We start from the raw sequence: 14,452 nt of genomic DNA, 5'->3' as shown, positions 1-14,452 counted from the left end.
TGCTTCCCTCTCCTGCCTCTTTGCCTTGCTCACCTTCCTGTGAGCACACAGGCCTTGCCATTTCCTCAGCCTAGAATGTGCCTCCCTCAGACTGCTTTCAGGGAGCTGCTCAGAGAAGAGGCTTCCCTGTGCCCTGCCATGTTTTGCCATTACTCCGTTCTTTTTATCTTTTTTATATTTATTGATTTTAGAGAGAAAGGAAGGGAGAGAGAAATACAGGAACATCAATCTGTTCCTGTATGTGCTCTAACGGGATTGAACCAGCAACCTCTAGGCTTTGGGACGACACTCTAACCAACCGGGCTATCTGGCCAGAGCCCATTACTCTTATTCTTCCTAGCAGTTGTCACTGCTGCTGTTTGCATTTATCCCCCAAATAGAGGCTCCATGAGTAGGAACTTCATTCCATCACATCAACCAGCGTGAGGCAAGCTGGCACTTAACACTGTTCATTTGAGGTCCAGAAAATAAAAAACCAAAGCCATATGTCTCATATCAGCTCAAATTTATTTTTAAAGTGACAAATGTACAGGGGGAATAAATTTTAAGCAACACCCTCTAGATTTTATTTACATGACAAGGAAGGAGCTGAATGTAATTTTGCCCCATCATCAACTAAACAGTTCTCTAGCAATAATTTATTAGGAAGTCACAGCACAGAAACAGGACACCCTGCATTCGTGGTCCATTTGTAAATTGATTTTCGCATGGGCTTAGTTGGAAGAATAGGTTCTATTCTGTCCTGACCAGTGATCAGAGTGGCACAGGTGGGCTCTTCTCTACCCATTTCGAGCAAATTATGCTCAACTTACATGAACCTCCCAGGGGAGGTCTCTGGTCTGAGTCACACTCGCAAGTGCTACAGAACCAAGCGAGGGTGGCTGTGACAAATGACCTCTGCTTTAACCCAGCAGCTTAGAAGATAGTTTTTCTTTCATGACTGTTTTGGGAAGGAGAGGAGCATTAATAGCTAATGGTTGAGGTAACCCTAAATTTAAACTGTGGTCTACTTGTCAGGAGTGAAATAACAACTGGTATCCCAACAAGCTGTCATCCACAGTGGGCATCCAGAGTGCAGCTCGGTCAGTGCAACTCGGTCAGTACAGGTCTCACAGACATCATCATGAGCAGGAAGCCCTTATTTATGGCTGTGCGGTGAGAGGTACGATCCTTTGGAAGGGAGCTGAGTCTGGGAGAATGAGGTGGAAACAGAAATGTCCTATGCCTCTCCAGACCCTCAAGTCATCCAGGAAGCAGGCTGTGCCATGGGGCCAAACCACCACATTCTCCCATGGCATCTGTGGCTGTACTGAGGCTGCTGGGGACACAAGATTTCATTTTCTTTACAAGTAAGCACTTTGGTGGGAGAGCATTGCAAAAGTTGTCAACAAAAAATCATTAAAACCACAAAGAACAAGGTGCAGGGGCACAGGCAAACAGATTAGCGTTTCATTTAAAGCACAGGTTTGTCCTCACCATGAGGCTTGGAAGGTTCAAGAAGCTTCCAAGAGAGGTGATATACTCATACTCCATTCCATTCACTCACAGAACACTAGGAACCAACTGGCCCTGCAGCCCAGTCAGTGTGAACCAGGTGCTGCAACCAAGTCTAGTCCACAGATGTGCTTTTATTCTCAAGGAGGATCAGCTAGAATCTAGACTCAAATTTGTCACATTAGCAACCCTGAGGTCATGCCCTCAGGACCTTTACCATGGGAAGGAGAGGAGAGAAACCCAGACCAGAGATGGGCCAGGTGCTCACATGGTGTCTAGAGGTCAGCTAGGGGCAGAGGGCTGCTACCTGGGTTGTGCTTTATTGGTGGGACTGAATTATGGCAAAACCACTACAAGTACAACGTGTCAGTGCGGTCACTGGCATCTATGATGGATCCTGAACATGTAAATAAATAGGTTCCATGTGCAGCCTAGAGGTGATTTACACTTAAAACATTTAAATATAAATTAAGGTTTAACTTGGGTTACAACCAAAAGAAAACCCAAAAAGACACTCAGCAATTGAGAATGCTGAACACATACACAGGACACCCCAAACAGGCTATTAGAGCGATACCATTTTCATTGTGCCAACTCGACATTCATCGTGTGTTGGCGCTGCGGGGCCAGGTCATGCCGTCTGGCACTGCACCCCGGCCCGGGGCCCATCATCATCCTCCTCGTAGGCCTCCCTGTGCTGGCGCCAGTTCTGATCGTTGGGGTTGAACTCTTTCAGCTCCACTTGATCCATGTCATCTGTGATCCTCACTTTCTGCCGAGGAGGGAGTAAAGCTTCTAGTTGAGGAAGCTTGTCTTCAGGAAGCCAGTGTTGTTCAGGAAAGATTACCTGTAAAGGGTGAGGCGGGAAAGAGAGGTAGCTGTTTCCTCCCTTCCCAATTAAGCATTTAATATGTCCCATGAGAACAAAACACATGAACTTACTAGAAACTGAATGATCAGATTGCCTTTGTCCAGGGGTGCTTTGTAGATGGGCATCCCTTCAGTGTGCACACATTTCAGGTCCCCGTGCTTTATCACCTCACCTGCCTCAGAAAAGGTTCAGTTAGGACACAGGTGGAGGGAGGGAGGCCTGAAGGGGTCGGTCTCCTGCCTATCTATTCTTTTTTTTTTTTTTTACAGAGACAGAGAGTCAGAGAGAGGGATAGATAGGGACAGACAGGAATGGAGAGAGATGAGAAGCATCAATCATTAGTTTTTCGTTGCGACACCTTAGTTCATTGATTGCTTTCTCATATGTGCCTTGACCGTGGGGCTACAGCAGAGCTAGTGACCCCTTGCTCAAGCCAGCAACCTTATGTCCAAGCTGGTGAGCTTTGCTCAAACCAGATGAGCCCGTGCTCAAGCTGGAGACCTCGGAGTCTCGAACCTGGGTCCTCTGCATATCCCAGTCCGATGCTCTATCCACTGCACCACCGTCCGGTCAGGCTGGCCCATCTAGTCTTACCTGTGGCCAGTCAGGGTCCAGTGCAATACTGTTTACAGCCAGTTAAGAGGTCAAGGTGCCTGGGTAGCTTCACCACCACACCTCTCCATTCTTTGACATGGACAATGACCTTAAGTGCTATTCTGAGGCAGCTTCAAGTCAAGGTCCTAGCCTGGCCTTTCTTCCTTCTTCAGTTTGCCTGCTGTCCTCTCAGCCCCTTCTAGGCAGGTGCTCTGGTGCCCACCTGGATTCTCACTCTCCTGGGAATGGGGAGCCTGGTATCTATACGAGCTGGTAGGCTGAGCGCTCGGGCCCTTAAGAACCCTTTTGGTTCAAGGAGTTCCCTCTAGCTTCTGTGAGTGTGTGCATAGTTCTGTGGATGCCTGCAAGGATAAGCTGACAGGTCTTTTATCAGGAAAATTCTATTTTAAAATGTCTCTCATGTGTATTTGATATCACAGAGGCTAGAGAAACGTAGATGAATCAGCACAGATAATCTCTTGATAGCAAAGCTCCTATAATTGGCTGTGTTTTCTTATTATAAAAAAAAAAACACTTGGCCTGACCTGTGGTGGTGCAGTGGATAAAGCGTCGACCTGGAAATGCTGAGGTCACCAGTTTGAAACCCTGGGCTTGCCTGGTCAAGGCACATATGGGAGTTGATGCTTCCAGCTCCTCCCCCCTTCTCTCTCTCTGTCTCTCCTCTTCTCTCTCTCTCTCTCTCTCTCTCTCTCCCTCTCTCCCTCTCCTCTCTAAAATGAAAAAAAAAAACTTTAAAATTTAAGTTAAATTGGCTGTTTCTAGTTAGAATTTTAGGCCCTAAGATTCCTGTTTGGGGCTCTTCCCCACACCCGCACTCTGAATTTTTTTCTAGGAGATTATTTTAAGATTTATTTATTGATTTTGGAGATAGAGAAAGGGAGAGAGAGAGAAACATCTATTTGTCATTCCACTCAATTATGCATTCATTGATTGTTCTAGTTTATGCCCTGACCAGGGATCAAGCCTGCTACCTTGGCATATCGGATAATGCTCTAGAGCTACCGGCCAGGGCTCTAGCAGAAGACTTAAAAATACATAAATTTTTTAGTCATTAATGATGACTTCAAACTTACAGAAAATCAAGTCATTAACAATAATAGAAGACAGGCTTAAATGTGAAACCAGGCTAAGTAAACAGTAGTGTTTTTTGTTTGTTTTGTTTTTTGTGACAGAGACAGAGAGAGGGACAGACAGGAAGGGAGAGAGATAAGCATCAATTCTTCATTATGGTTCCTTAGTTGTTCATTGATTGCTCTCTCATATGTGCCTTAACCGCGGGGCTACAGCAGAGAGAGTGACCTCTTGCTCAAGCCAGTAACCTTAGGTTCAAGCTGGTGAGCCTTGTTCAGACTAGATGAGTCCACACTTAAGCCAGTGACCTCGGGGCTTCGAAACTGGGTCCTCTATGTCCCAGTCCGATGCTCTATCCACTGCGCCACTGCCTGGTCAGGCAGTAACCAGTAGTTTTAAGCCAAACACACAGAACAACAACAAAAACACATTGGAAACATTACCTGATTTGGATGTAATAACAAGGATTCGATCATCCAGTGTTTTTATTGTCTTCTTGAAGCCACAGAGGGCTTCAGAAAGCTGAATTTTCATTTTCATGATCAAGTCATGGCCTCGTCTCTGAAAGACACTATGATCCTTCTGATCGAGTACAATTATGACATCACCAGGCTCCAGCTCAGGCTCCTGATCGCCTTCTCCGTGAAATAGTATCTTTTGCCCATCTTTCATACCTAGGGAACATCATCCCTTCCTGATTAGCCATTTCTCTTAGGACCCATACTTTCTACAAAGCTTTAGAGAAAGGTACAGAGCACCAGGGAGCACTTCCAGCCCACGCGGAGTGCTACTTCTATGCAGTCTCACCTTTTTCAACGTGCACCTCGATAATCTTCTTCTCCCGGATCACCTTGGCGCCACTGCAGTTTTCGCAGCGGTCCTTGGGGTTGATGCGCTCGCCCTGGCCCTTGCACTCAATGCACACAGTCTGGATCTGCTGCACCATGCCCGGCCCAATCTGCTGGATGTGGATCTGCATCCCGCGGCCCTTGCACACTGGGCACTTCTCCACAGAGCCCTTCTTCCCACCAACACCTGTGGGTGGGGGTGGGGGAACAGATGAGAGCTGTGCTCTTCCCTGAGAAGCACTGCACCACAGCAGGAGAGTAACGAACCACTACTTGGACACTGGGGTTTGAATTCTCTACCAATGTGACAAGCAATGTGGAAGTAATGGGTAGTTCCAGCCAAGCAGATAATAGCCAAATGTTAACAGGGGATCTCAAAAAAATTTGTGTTTTTGGCTGTGCCAAGCCAAATTTATTACTAAAGTTCCATCAACTGTGTTCCACCCCTCAGAACGGAAAAAATACATCTGTCTCCATGTGACCGAGTAGGGGGTCTATGGAGAAGTAGAGGACCCAGTCCTGTCCATAGAGGTGGCTACTCAGCTCAGCCAGTCTCTGTGGATCTATTCCTGAAAAATCAGATTTTAAAAAGTTACATTAATTACATTTACATTTAAGTCAGGGGTCAATAAACTATGGCCAGATGCCTGGTTTTGTAAATAAAGCTTCATTAGAACACAAGCACATTTGTTCGTTTATACATATATTGTCTATGGCTATTTTTGCCCTAAAAATTGAATAGTTAATGATAGGAACCACATGACCCACAAAGACTAAAATATTTACTATCTGTCCCATTATTGGAAAAGTTTGCTAACCCCTAAGTTGGGTGAACTGTTTTGATTTTAAAATTTTTAAAATAATTGTCAACATACTAAATAAATGTGTGGTTGAAATAAAAAATTTACAAGGCCAAAATGAAACAAATTTATTCCTCAGGTTACCTGTTTGCAATCTCTGTTTGGCCCTCACATTTGAAAAGATATATTGTTTCTCTATGACTTATAATACAGATCCCCTGTTTTCTAGATCTAAAGGATCAGAACTTTGAAAAGTCATTCAAAAATTGATTTTTTGCCCTGGCCAGTTGGCTCAGTGGTAGAGCGTCGGCCTGGTGTGCAGAAGTCCCAGGTTCGATTCCTGGCCAGGGCACACAGGAGAAGCGCCCATCTGCTTCTCCACCCCTCCCCCTCTCCTTCCTCTCTGTCTCTCTCTTCCCCTCCTGCAGCTGAGGCTCCATTGGAGCAAAGATGGCCCGGGCACTGGGGATGGCTCCTTGGCCTCTGCCCAGGCGCTAGAGTGGCTCTGGTCGCGGCAGAGCAACGCCCGGGAGGGGCAGAGCATCGCCCCCTGGTGGGCAGAGCGTCGCCCCGGTGGGCATGCCGGGTGGATCCTGGTCAGGCGCATGCGGAAGTCTATCTGACTGTCTCTCCCCGTTTCCAGGTTCAGAGAAATAAAAATAAATAAATAAATAATTGATTTTTTTACCTTCACATTTCTCACAAATTATATTTTTCTGGAGTGCCAATTTCTTTGTGACTCCATTATATAAATCTTCAAGAGTTACAGACAACTGATGAACAACATTCTTGCCTTACCAAGGGGAAAAAGAAAACAATTAGTAATACTGTAGTAAATATACCACTATTAAATACCACCCAGGAGACACTCGTATGAAGTCCCTCCAGAGACTCGAAGCTGTGCCTGTGTCACTGTTCCCTTCCCTGTAGGGAGCAACGCTGCTATTATACCTGACTCATTCCTTTGGCTCTCTGCCAATGATGAGAACTAATACCCCTTCCAGCTATGAGCTAATTAATCATTTATAGATGTCAACATAAAGACTTTCCATCTTTACTTCCAAAATAAATCTGAAGACAGATCACCAAGAGAACATAAAGCAATGTTACAATGAAATTGATTAACTAGGTTCTCTCCATGAAAGGAGCCCTTTCCTCACAGATGAATGCATGACAACCCTTCTCTGGACCTTCAATTGAAACTGTTCCTTGAGCCTAATGCACTTTACTCTTTGAGACCTTCTGTAATTTGTGACCAAGTGGGAACTCTTTCATCTGCCAAAACCTTGTCTGTGCATTCAGGACAGTGGGCCTTTTGTCTTCAGGGTGGATCTGTCTGCTCTGGCGCTATGCCAGCCTGGCAGGACCCAGAGCATCAGGACCCTCACTGTTACTTGCAGTCACTGAGACAAGCTGTCCTTGTTTACTGGCTGTCAGTTTTGAGAGATGACTTAATTAAGGGCAAGATGTTATTCACCTGAAGAGAGTGAGAGGGCTGGGCAAGAGATACCCAAGGCTTTAACCCTTTGAATAGTGAGTCTTTTTCATGCTCGCTGACCCCTGGAAGTGAGTTTTATTTTCAAAAAAACAAAATTAGTTCCAGTTCCAGTTTTATTAATTTAAAATCATGTTTGTTTGATAACCAATTATGGAAACAAAAAGAACATATATTTGCCTTTTTTAAATGTTGCCTTATATATTTTTTAAATAAATTTTTTTAATCTCATGCAATTCTTGCGTACCTCCAGCTCAAAGTTTAAAGCCGTACATGTACGGTCATACTCTGGATGGTCAGGAGGCACAAGGACATACATGAATGTTCGTACTACTCAAAGGATTTTAATCACATCCACATTGTCAATTATACAAGCAGGCAATGTACCCAGAAAACAGCACAAGGATTTTCCCCAGTAAGCAACTGTGATTTTCAGCATACTGTTCACAGAATAGAGAGTCAAGCTTTTTAAAGCTCACAGTCAATTATAATGTGGGACCAAGTACAGTCTTATTTAGGGGCCTCTTGTTGATCCACACCACCCTTCATAAACCCCAATGCAGAGCTTTTTCTGCTTTTATCCAGGATTGTAAAATTGATTATCTATCTGGTTTCAAGGTCCAAAGCAGTTTATCAACAGTAAACTGAACAGGAGAATGGGGGCTATTAGAGATTACTAGTCACAGTCAGAGGTGACAGCTCATAGAATGGCAGGAGTTAGGAGGTAGAAAAGCAAACCCCATTACTCAAGAACAGCAGCCTAGAGCCATTCAGCTCAGGACTAAATCCCTCATTCACTTCCTGGGGATTAAAATATTCTGATGAGGGAGATGGGTAAATTCTTTTACAAAGATGGTTAAACATAAAGGGGTAAATTTTGCTACCTAGAAAATTTCCTGAGCAGGCTAAGAAAATGAGGCCACCCGCACACAGCAGAGCACTGGCCAGATAGAGCCTGGGTGCAGGTCAGGAGGTATGGGAAGGAGGGCATGCGGGAAGGAGGGCATATGGGAAGAAAGAAAAAGTTTTAGCAGAGGCATCACTAATGACCAGAGGAGGTGCCACTATGTCTCTTTGGACACTCAGGAACTTGACCCCAACAACAGAGAAAAAGGAGAAGATGAATTTGATCTTCCTCCTTTCTACTCATCACTCCATCTGTTCCTTTATACATGGTGCTTGGAGGATGGCAGGTTATTGCTCAGTGTGCTAAGAGATTCCCAGTAGCCTGGATACTAGACAGGGATGAAGTAGTTAAAGCTAATGGTCCCAAACCATGATATCTCTACCCTTTTAAGGCACAATCCACCCTGATTCCAATAACGAACAATTTGGAAACTATAAAACTTGCATAAGGTCTTTAAAATCATTTACCTCTTCTCTCTCTAGCCATCCGCCCTCCGCCACCGAAGAACATGTCGAAGATGTCCATGGGGGAAGAGAAGCTGGGGCTGCCCAAGCCTCCCTCCTTGATTGCTTGTTCGCCGCCCTGGTCATAAATATCCCTTTTCTTTGGATCTGAAAGCACTTCATATGCCTGGGATATGAGCTTAAACTTTAGAAGAAAAAGAGAGCAATTAAAAAGAGATAGGGTTCGCCTGAACAGGCAGTGGCGCAGTGGATTGAGCGTCGGACTGGGATGTGGAGGACCCAGGTTCGAGACCCCGAGGTCGCCAGCTTCAGCGCGGCCTCATCTGGTTTCAGAAGGCTCACCAGCTTGGACCCAAGGTTGCTGGCTTGAGCAAGGGGTGACTCGGTCTGCTGTAGCCCCTGGTCAAGGCACATATGAGAAAGCAGTCAATGAACAACTAAGATGTCGCAACGAAAAACTAATGATTGATTTCTCATCTCTCTCCGTTCCTGTCTGTCTGTCCCTATCTATCCCTCTCTCTGCCTCTGTAAAATAAATAAATAAATAAATGCAAAAAGTTAATAATTAAAAAAAAAAAGAGATCAGTTTGCCTGAGCTCTGGTGGCGCAGTGGTTAAGATATCATCCTGGAATGCTGAGGTCACCAGCTCTGGTCAAAGCACATACAAGAAGCAACTATGAACTGATGCTTCCTGCTTCTCCCCACCACACCCCTGTCTCTCTCTCTCAAATCAATAAATAAAATCTTTAAAATAGAGAGAGAGCCTGACCTGTGATGGCACAGTGGATAAAGTATTGACCTGGAATGCTGAGGTCAGCAGTTCGAAACCCTGGTCTTGCTTAGTCAAGGCACATACAGGAGTTGATACTTCCTGCTCCTCCCCGCCTTCTCTCTCACTCTCTCTCTCTCTATCTTTCTCTCTCTCTGTTCTGTAAAATGAATAAATAATTTTTTTTAAAAAAGAGAGAGATAGGTTTTCCCTGGCCAGATAGCTTAGTTGGTTAGAGCACCATCCTGATACACCAAGGTTGTAGGTTTGATCCCAGTCAGGGCACATACAAGAATCAACCAGTGAATGCATAAATAAGTGGAACAACAAACTGATGTTTCTTTCTCTCTCCCTTCCTCCCTCTTTTTCTCCCCCTTCCTCTCTCTTTAAAATCAATAAATAAATTTAAAAAGAGATACATTCTGAGTTTTGTTATTAAGCAAATCTACTATATAAATTAAATGTCAGCCTGGCCGGTGGTGGCTCAGAGAATAAAGCTTTGACATGGAATGCCGAGATCGCCAGTTCAAAACTAGACTTATCCAGTCAAGGTACATGTGGGAAGCAACTACTATGAGCTAATCTCCCCCCCCCCCCCCGTTCTTTCTCTCCCTCTCTAAAAATTTATTAAATATTAAATGCAATGTCAGAGAAATTCTGCACCCAACCCCCAAACTAGCTGGTTTGTCAGTGATCTGGAACCTGATTTTTCCATTTACTCCCCTTATCAGGTGGAAAACACTAAGAAAACATTATTAAGGGATCAGTGGCATGACTACTACAGAGAATAAGAGAACGAAAGCAGTGAGAAAAGAAAGTTTCTCCCTATCTGGCTGTATGGGACAGGAAAAGTCTTATGGAACTAGGAGGTAGTTAGCCCAGGCCAGAACTTAACCTATAACTGAAGAAAGCCCAGGACTCCTGGGTGCTGCTGCTAGCTTCCCAGCTCATGAGGATTGCTTTACAGGTTTACTAGCATGAAATTCAACTACAGACATCTTGTAAGCACCTATCCACTGCAGGTTGCAGACACTGTGTGCAAACCTATACTTTCCCCTAAAGGTCCTGCCCCTCCCACTGTTTGTCCCACATCTCAGTTATTGGCAAGGCCAAAATCTCATTTACTCTCTCTCTTCCATCTCATCGCTCAAATCCTTTTGGGGCTATCTTCAAATATGTATCTCCAGTACCCTAAGACAGACAAAATATCCCATGTGTCGCATTCCCACCAAAAATGTTATCACTGGAATTCACTGGAATCTGACTGTAGAGAAAGAATCAGAAAACCCAAACTGAAGGACATTCTGCAAAATAAGAGAAAGTTAAACTAAATGCAGTAGGTGATCCTGAATTGGATCTTGCACTGGGGAAAAATGGCTCTGGAGTCTAATTCAGCTTCCTGCTGGCACCCCGTCTTCCAGTGCTCTGTTCGGTGCTCTGGTCAGTTCACCTCTCAGAATGCGACAATTTGAAATTACTATGCTGCTGGGGAAAAATGGCTTAGAGACTATTTAGCAACTTGGAAACGTTTGTGACAAAATATTAAGTGGCAAGAAAAAAAAGTATGCTCCACAATGACCACATATGATCATCCTGGAAAAAGCCTGGGAAGAAGCATAGTGATCGCAGTTAGGGTGACGTGTAGTTGGCAGCTTTTCCTCTACATTCTTAAATTTTTCCGCACTATTATGATCTTTAAACTTTCACGAAAATCTATTCAAACTAAAAGTTACGGTGAAATTGGCCAAAACACCAAACTCATCTCAAAAGCCAGTGAGGGTAATAGCCAAGAATACACCCCTATCATTGCTTCTGAAAAGGACAAGCTTACTGACCCACTGCCCAAGTGTCTCATAGAAACCAGCCACAGATGAGATAAGTACAGACTCCATACAGAGTGTCTGACAGCAAACACACGCTGCCCAGTGCTTAGCAACACAGGACAACGGCACAAAACAAAGACCAACATACCAACAGCCGTCTCAGTTATCCTGGAGCAAGCAGAGAAAGGACTGCCTTAATCTATTTTTGAAGAGACATTAATAATACAGTTACAGACTTAGGAGGGAAAAAATAAGAAGGTTCTACCTATGACAGATAAAGTGGATAAGAACTACACAGACTTGCACAAAAAAGAAAAGGTCTACACTCTACACAGTGTGCCCTACATACAGCAGTACCAGAGAGGAGGTACCTGGTAATGAGTAAATGAAAGAATGAGTTCTCTTCAGAGAACTTCACAGCAGCGTTTCTACCATCCCCTTTGATTTCCAACCCAATTTCCACTCATCTCCCAGTTCCCCCTTCAATGCAACAATTTGCCTTCCAAACTGTCTTTATAGGGCTCTTTCCTCTTCCTACACAGAATTCTTTAAATTGTGTTTCTTCTCCTGACATACCCATTCATTCAGTCAGTCAACAAACACTTTATTTTTAATATTTTTTAATTTATTCATTTTAGAGAGGAGAGAGAGAGAGGAGGGGGGAGGAGCAGGAAGCATCAACTCCCACATGTGCCTTGACCAGGCAAGCCCAGGGATTAAAACCAGCAACCTCTGTGTTTCCAGGTCGACGCTCTATTCACCGCGCCACCACAGGTCAGGCCTCAACAAACACTTTAGCACCTACATTGCACAACTAGACACAAGCCCCATAAGTGAGCATGGGGACCATAGTCCTTGCTCTGCTTACTTGGCAGTGGGGAATGGAGGTATTGAACATGGAATCATAATTAAAGTGGGATAAGGATTGAGTCAGTAGTTCTGTTTATGGGTCAGAGTCAGACACCTGGGAGAAGTTGTAGCTGAGAAGGAAATCAAAGGATTTTATCCCTTTTGTGGGAGGTGAGCAGGGGAACGTATTCCTGCCAGTAGGGACATCACAAGCTGAGAGGGACCTGCCAGACTTCACCACCAAGAGCCTCACTTATGTGGCACTAATTCAGTGCCTGGCTATAAATAAATATTAGGTTAACAAATCAAACAACTTGGTCAGACTGGTGTGTACACAGTGATACCTACAGAAATGTAGTACAGGTCAAGTCCAATTTTAAAAAGCTGCTGTCCCACATGCTGCCTTTAGCCAGCCTTCTGAAACGTGAAATTAGAAGCCCGGCTGTGCTCTCCTCCAAGGAGATTCTCAGAAACAGGTTACATATGAATGTAGGGAGCACATTTTTGAGTCACGGACACCACAGAGAAAGCCAGTGACTTTAAAAGCTACAGTGAGCCACCTAAATATACATAAGAAAGAATGCCTGAAAGTGACAGACGCATGGCCTTACAAGAAAGCATTTTAACTTGGCACAACCATATTCGGTACATGCGGCTAAATATAAATATTCTATCACTGTTGCCACTCAGCCAACCTTCCTTAAGCAGCTGTTTTCAACTTAGAATAGCTAAAGCAGACAGGTATTTTAATATTAGCGTCGGTCTACCAGTCTAACTGATGGAGGATCATCTATGACTTCAAAAGTGGCCATGTATCAGCTCCTAAAAAAGCCTCATCTCCCCCAAACCATCTGGGACATCCAAATTTTATTTAAAAAATGCCAAGACGTGAAAGGAGTGGCAAGGCTAGCTAACCAGCTTCACCAGGGACAGTGCCTGATTTTGTTACTCATGTGGGTGAGGACCCTCCTTGGGGATAAAAAGCAGGTTGTGAACAGGGTGAAATGGTGAATAGAAGTCTCAATTATACAGAGCATTTTTCCAGTATTACTGGTCCTTAGAATGAGCGGTGGGTCATTTGTCACAAAAAGCCTGTTATATTCGTATAAAATGATGGGCGAAGTTAAAGATCTCCGTGTCCCTGTTTAATAAAGAAAATGTAATCGCTCGGTGCCTGACCAGGTTTATCCAGCGCGAGATGAGCACATAACCACATCCGGTCAGTCTTCTCATGAGGGACCCTCGTCCTGGCTCAGGCATCACTAGGGACACGGATGTGGCGTGTCCACAAAGCACTTGTGGCCGCTGTGCCTCAGTTTCCCACAGGAACGCCTGGGACCCTCTGAAGACCACGGTCCCCCGTGTGCCCTCCTCCCGCCCGCGGGCTTCACGCCCCTCACGCCCCTCACGCCCCCGGCCCGCCCCCCAGGCCCCCTGACGTCCCCGACGTCCCCCACGTCCCGGTCCGCGGCGCCCCCCGCCCCCGCCCCCGCCCCGCCCGCCCGCCCGGCCGGGCCCGCGGCCGCACCTTCTCGCCCTCGTCTGGGTTCTTGTCCGGGTGGTACTTGAGCGCCAGCTTTCGGTAGGCCTTCTTAATCTCTTCGGGCTGCGCGTTGGGCTTCACCCCCAGGATGTCGTAGTACTCCGTCTCCTTCACCATCTTGTCCCCGCGGCGCCGGCGGGCGACGCCGCTCAGGAGCCCGCTCAGCGCCCCGCCGCCCGCCCGCCCGGCCCGGTCACCTCACGTTCCGTCCCCGTCCCGTCAGTTCTGGCCCGGGCGCGTCACGGTCACGTCACGGCGCGCCGCGTCACGTCACAATCCCGTCACAGCCCCAGTCTCGTCAGTCGCGGTCCCGCCTGCGCTTCGGCCCCCGCGCCTTCGCAACGGCTTTTATTAGGCGCGGGCGGCAGTTTCCGCGGGGACGGGGACGCCAGAAACGCCCAGAACCTTCTGGAGGCTCGGCGGCCGTCTCCACGGACCTCCCGCAAGAGCGCGGGCGGGCCGTGCGGGGTTGGCGGGGGCCGTGCGGGGTTGGCCCCGGGACCTCTGAGCGGTCACGGGCGTGGGCGCCGGGCTGCCCGTGAGCAGAGGCGGATTTAACGGCGGGCGCACCGCGCGCGCGCGCGCCCCTGCGCCCCGACTTCTGAAGGGCCCCGCAAACCCCCAACTTGACATTTTTTTCTAGTGTAAGGGGCCCAGTATTTTCTTCTGCGCCCGGGGCCTCAACCAACCTTAATCCGCCTCTGCCCGTGAGGCCCGCGCCTTGCGGCCCCTCCTCAGGAGACCGAGCTGCAGCATCCCTGCAGTAGCGCCCGGCCGACCCTAGGCCGGCCCCGGGCATCGGAAACCTCGGGAGCAGGGCCCAGCGTGGGGCGGGGGCCACTCCCGGGCGCTCCGGGACCGGCCCACCGAGACCCCGGCCCCATAGTGCCCCACCCACTGAG

At 46.7% G+C, this 14,452-nt stretch overlaps 1 protein-coding gene across 1 annotated transcript; it reads right to left on the bottom strand.

Moving 5' to 3' along the window:
• Positions 1 to 488: 488 nt before the first annotated feature.
• On the bottom strand, positions 489 to 13,804 carry DNAJA4 (DnaJ heat shock protein family (Hsp40) member A4). Its single transcript, XM_066354946.1, has 7 exons — positions 13,536 to 13,804; positions 8,569 to 8,749; positions 6,388 to 6,492; positions 4,859 to 5,086; positions 4,495 to 4,725; positions 2,437 to 2,537; positions 489 to 2,341 (listed from the first exon to the last, which is right to left on the bottom strand). The coding sequence occupies exons 1-7, from the start codon at positions 13,665 to 13,667 to the stop codon at positions 2,126 to 2,128; spliced, it is 1,194 nt and encodes a 397-aa protein (XP_066211043.1). The 5' UTR covers positions 13,668 to 13,804; the 3' UTR covers positions 489 to 2,125.
• Between the last annotated feature and the right edge of the window lie 648 nt (positions 13,805 to 14,452).

The sequence above is a fragment of the Saccopteryx leptura genome, chromosome 13 (assembly GCF_036850995.1).
Source record: "Saccopteryx leptura isolate mSacLep1 chromosome 13, mSacLep1_pri_phased_curated, whole genome shotgun sequence".
Classification (NCBI taxonomy): domain Eukaryota; kingdom Metazoa; phylum Chordata; class Mammalia; order Chiroptera; family Emballonuridae; genus Saccopteryx; species Saccopteryx leptura.
Note: the sequence above shows the minus strand (reverse complement) of the source record. Positions and strands in the feature narration are given on the sequence as shown.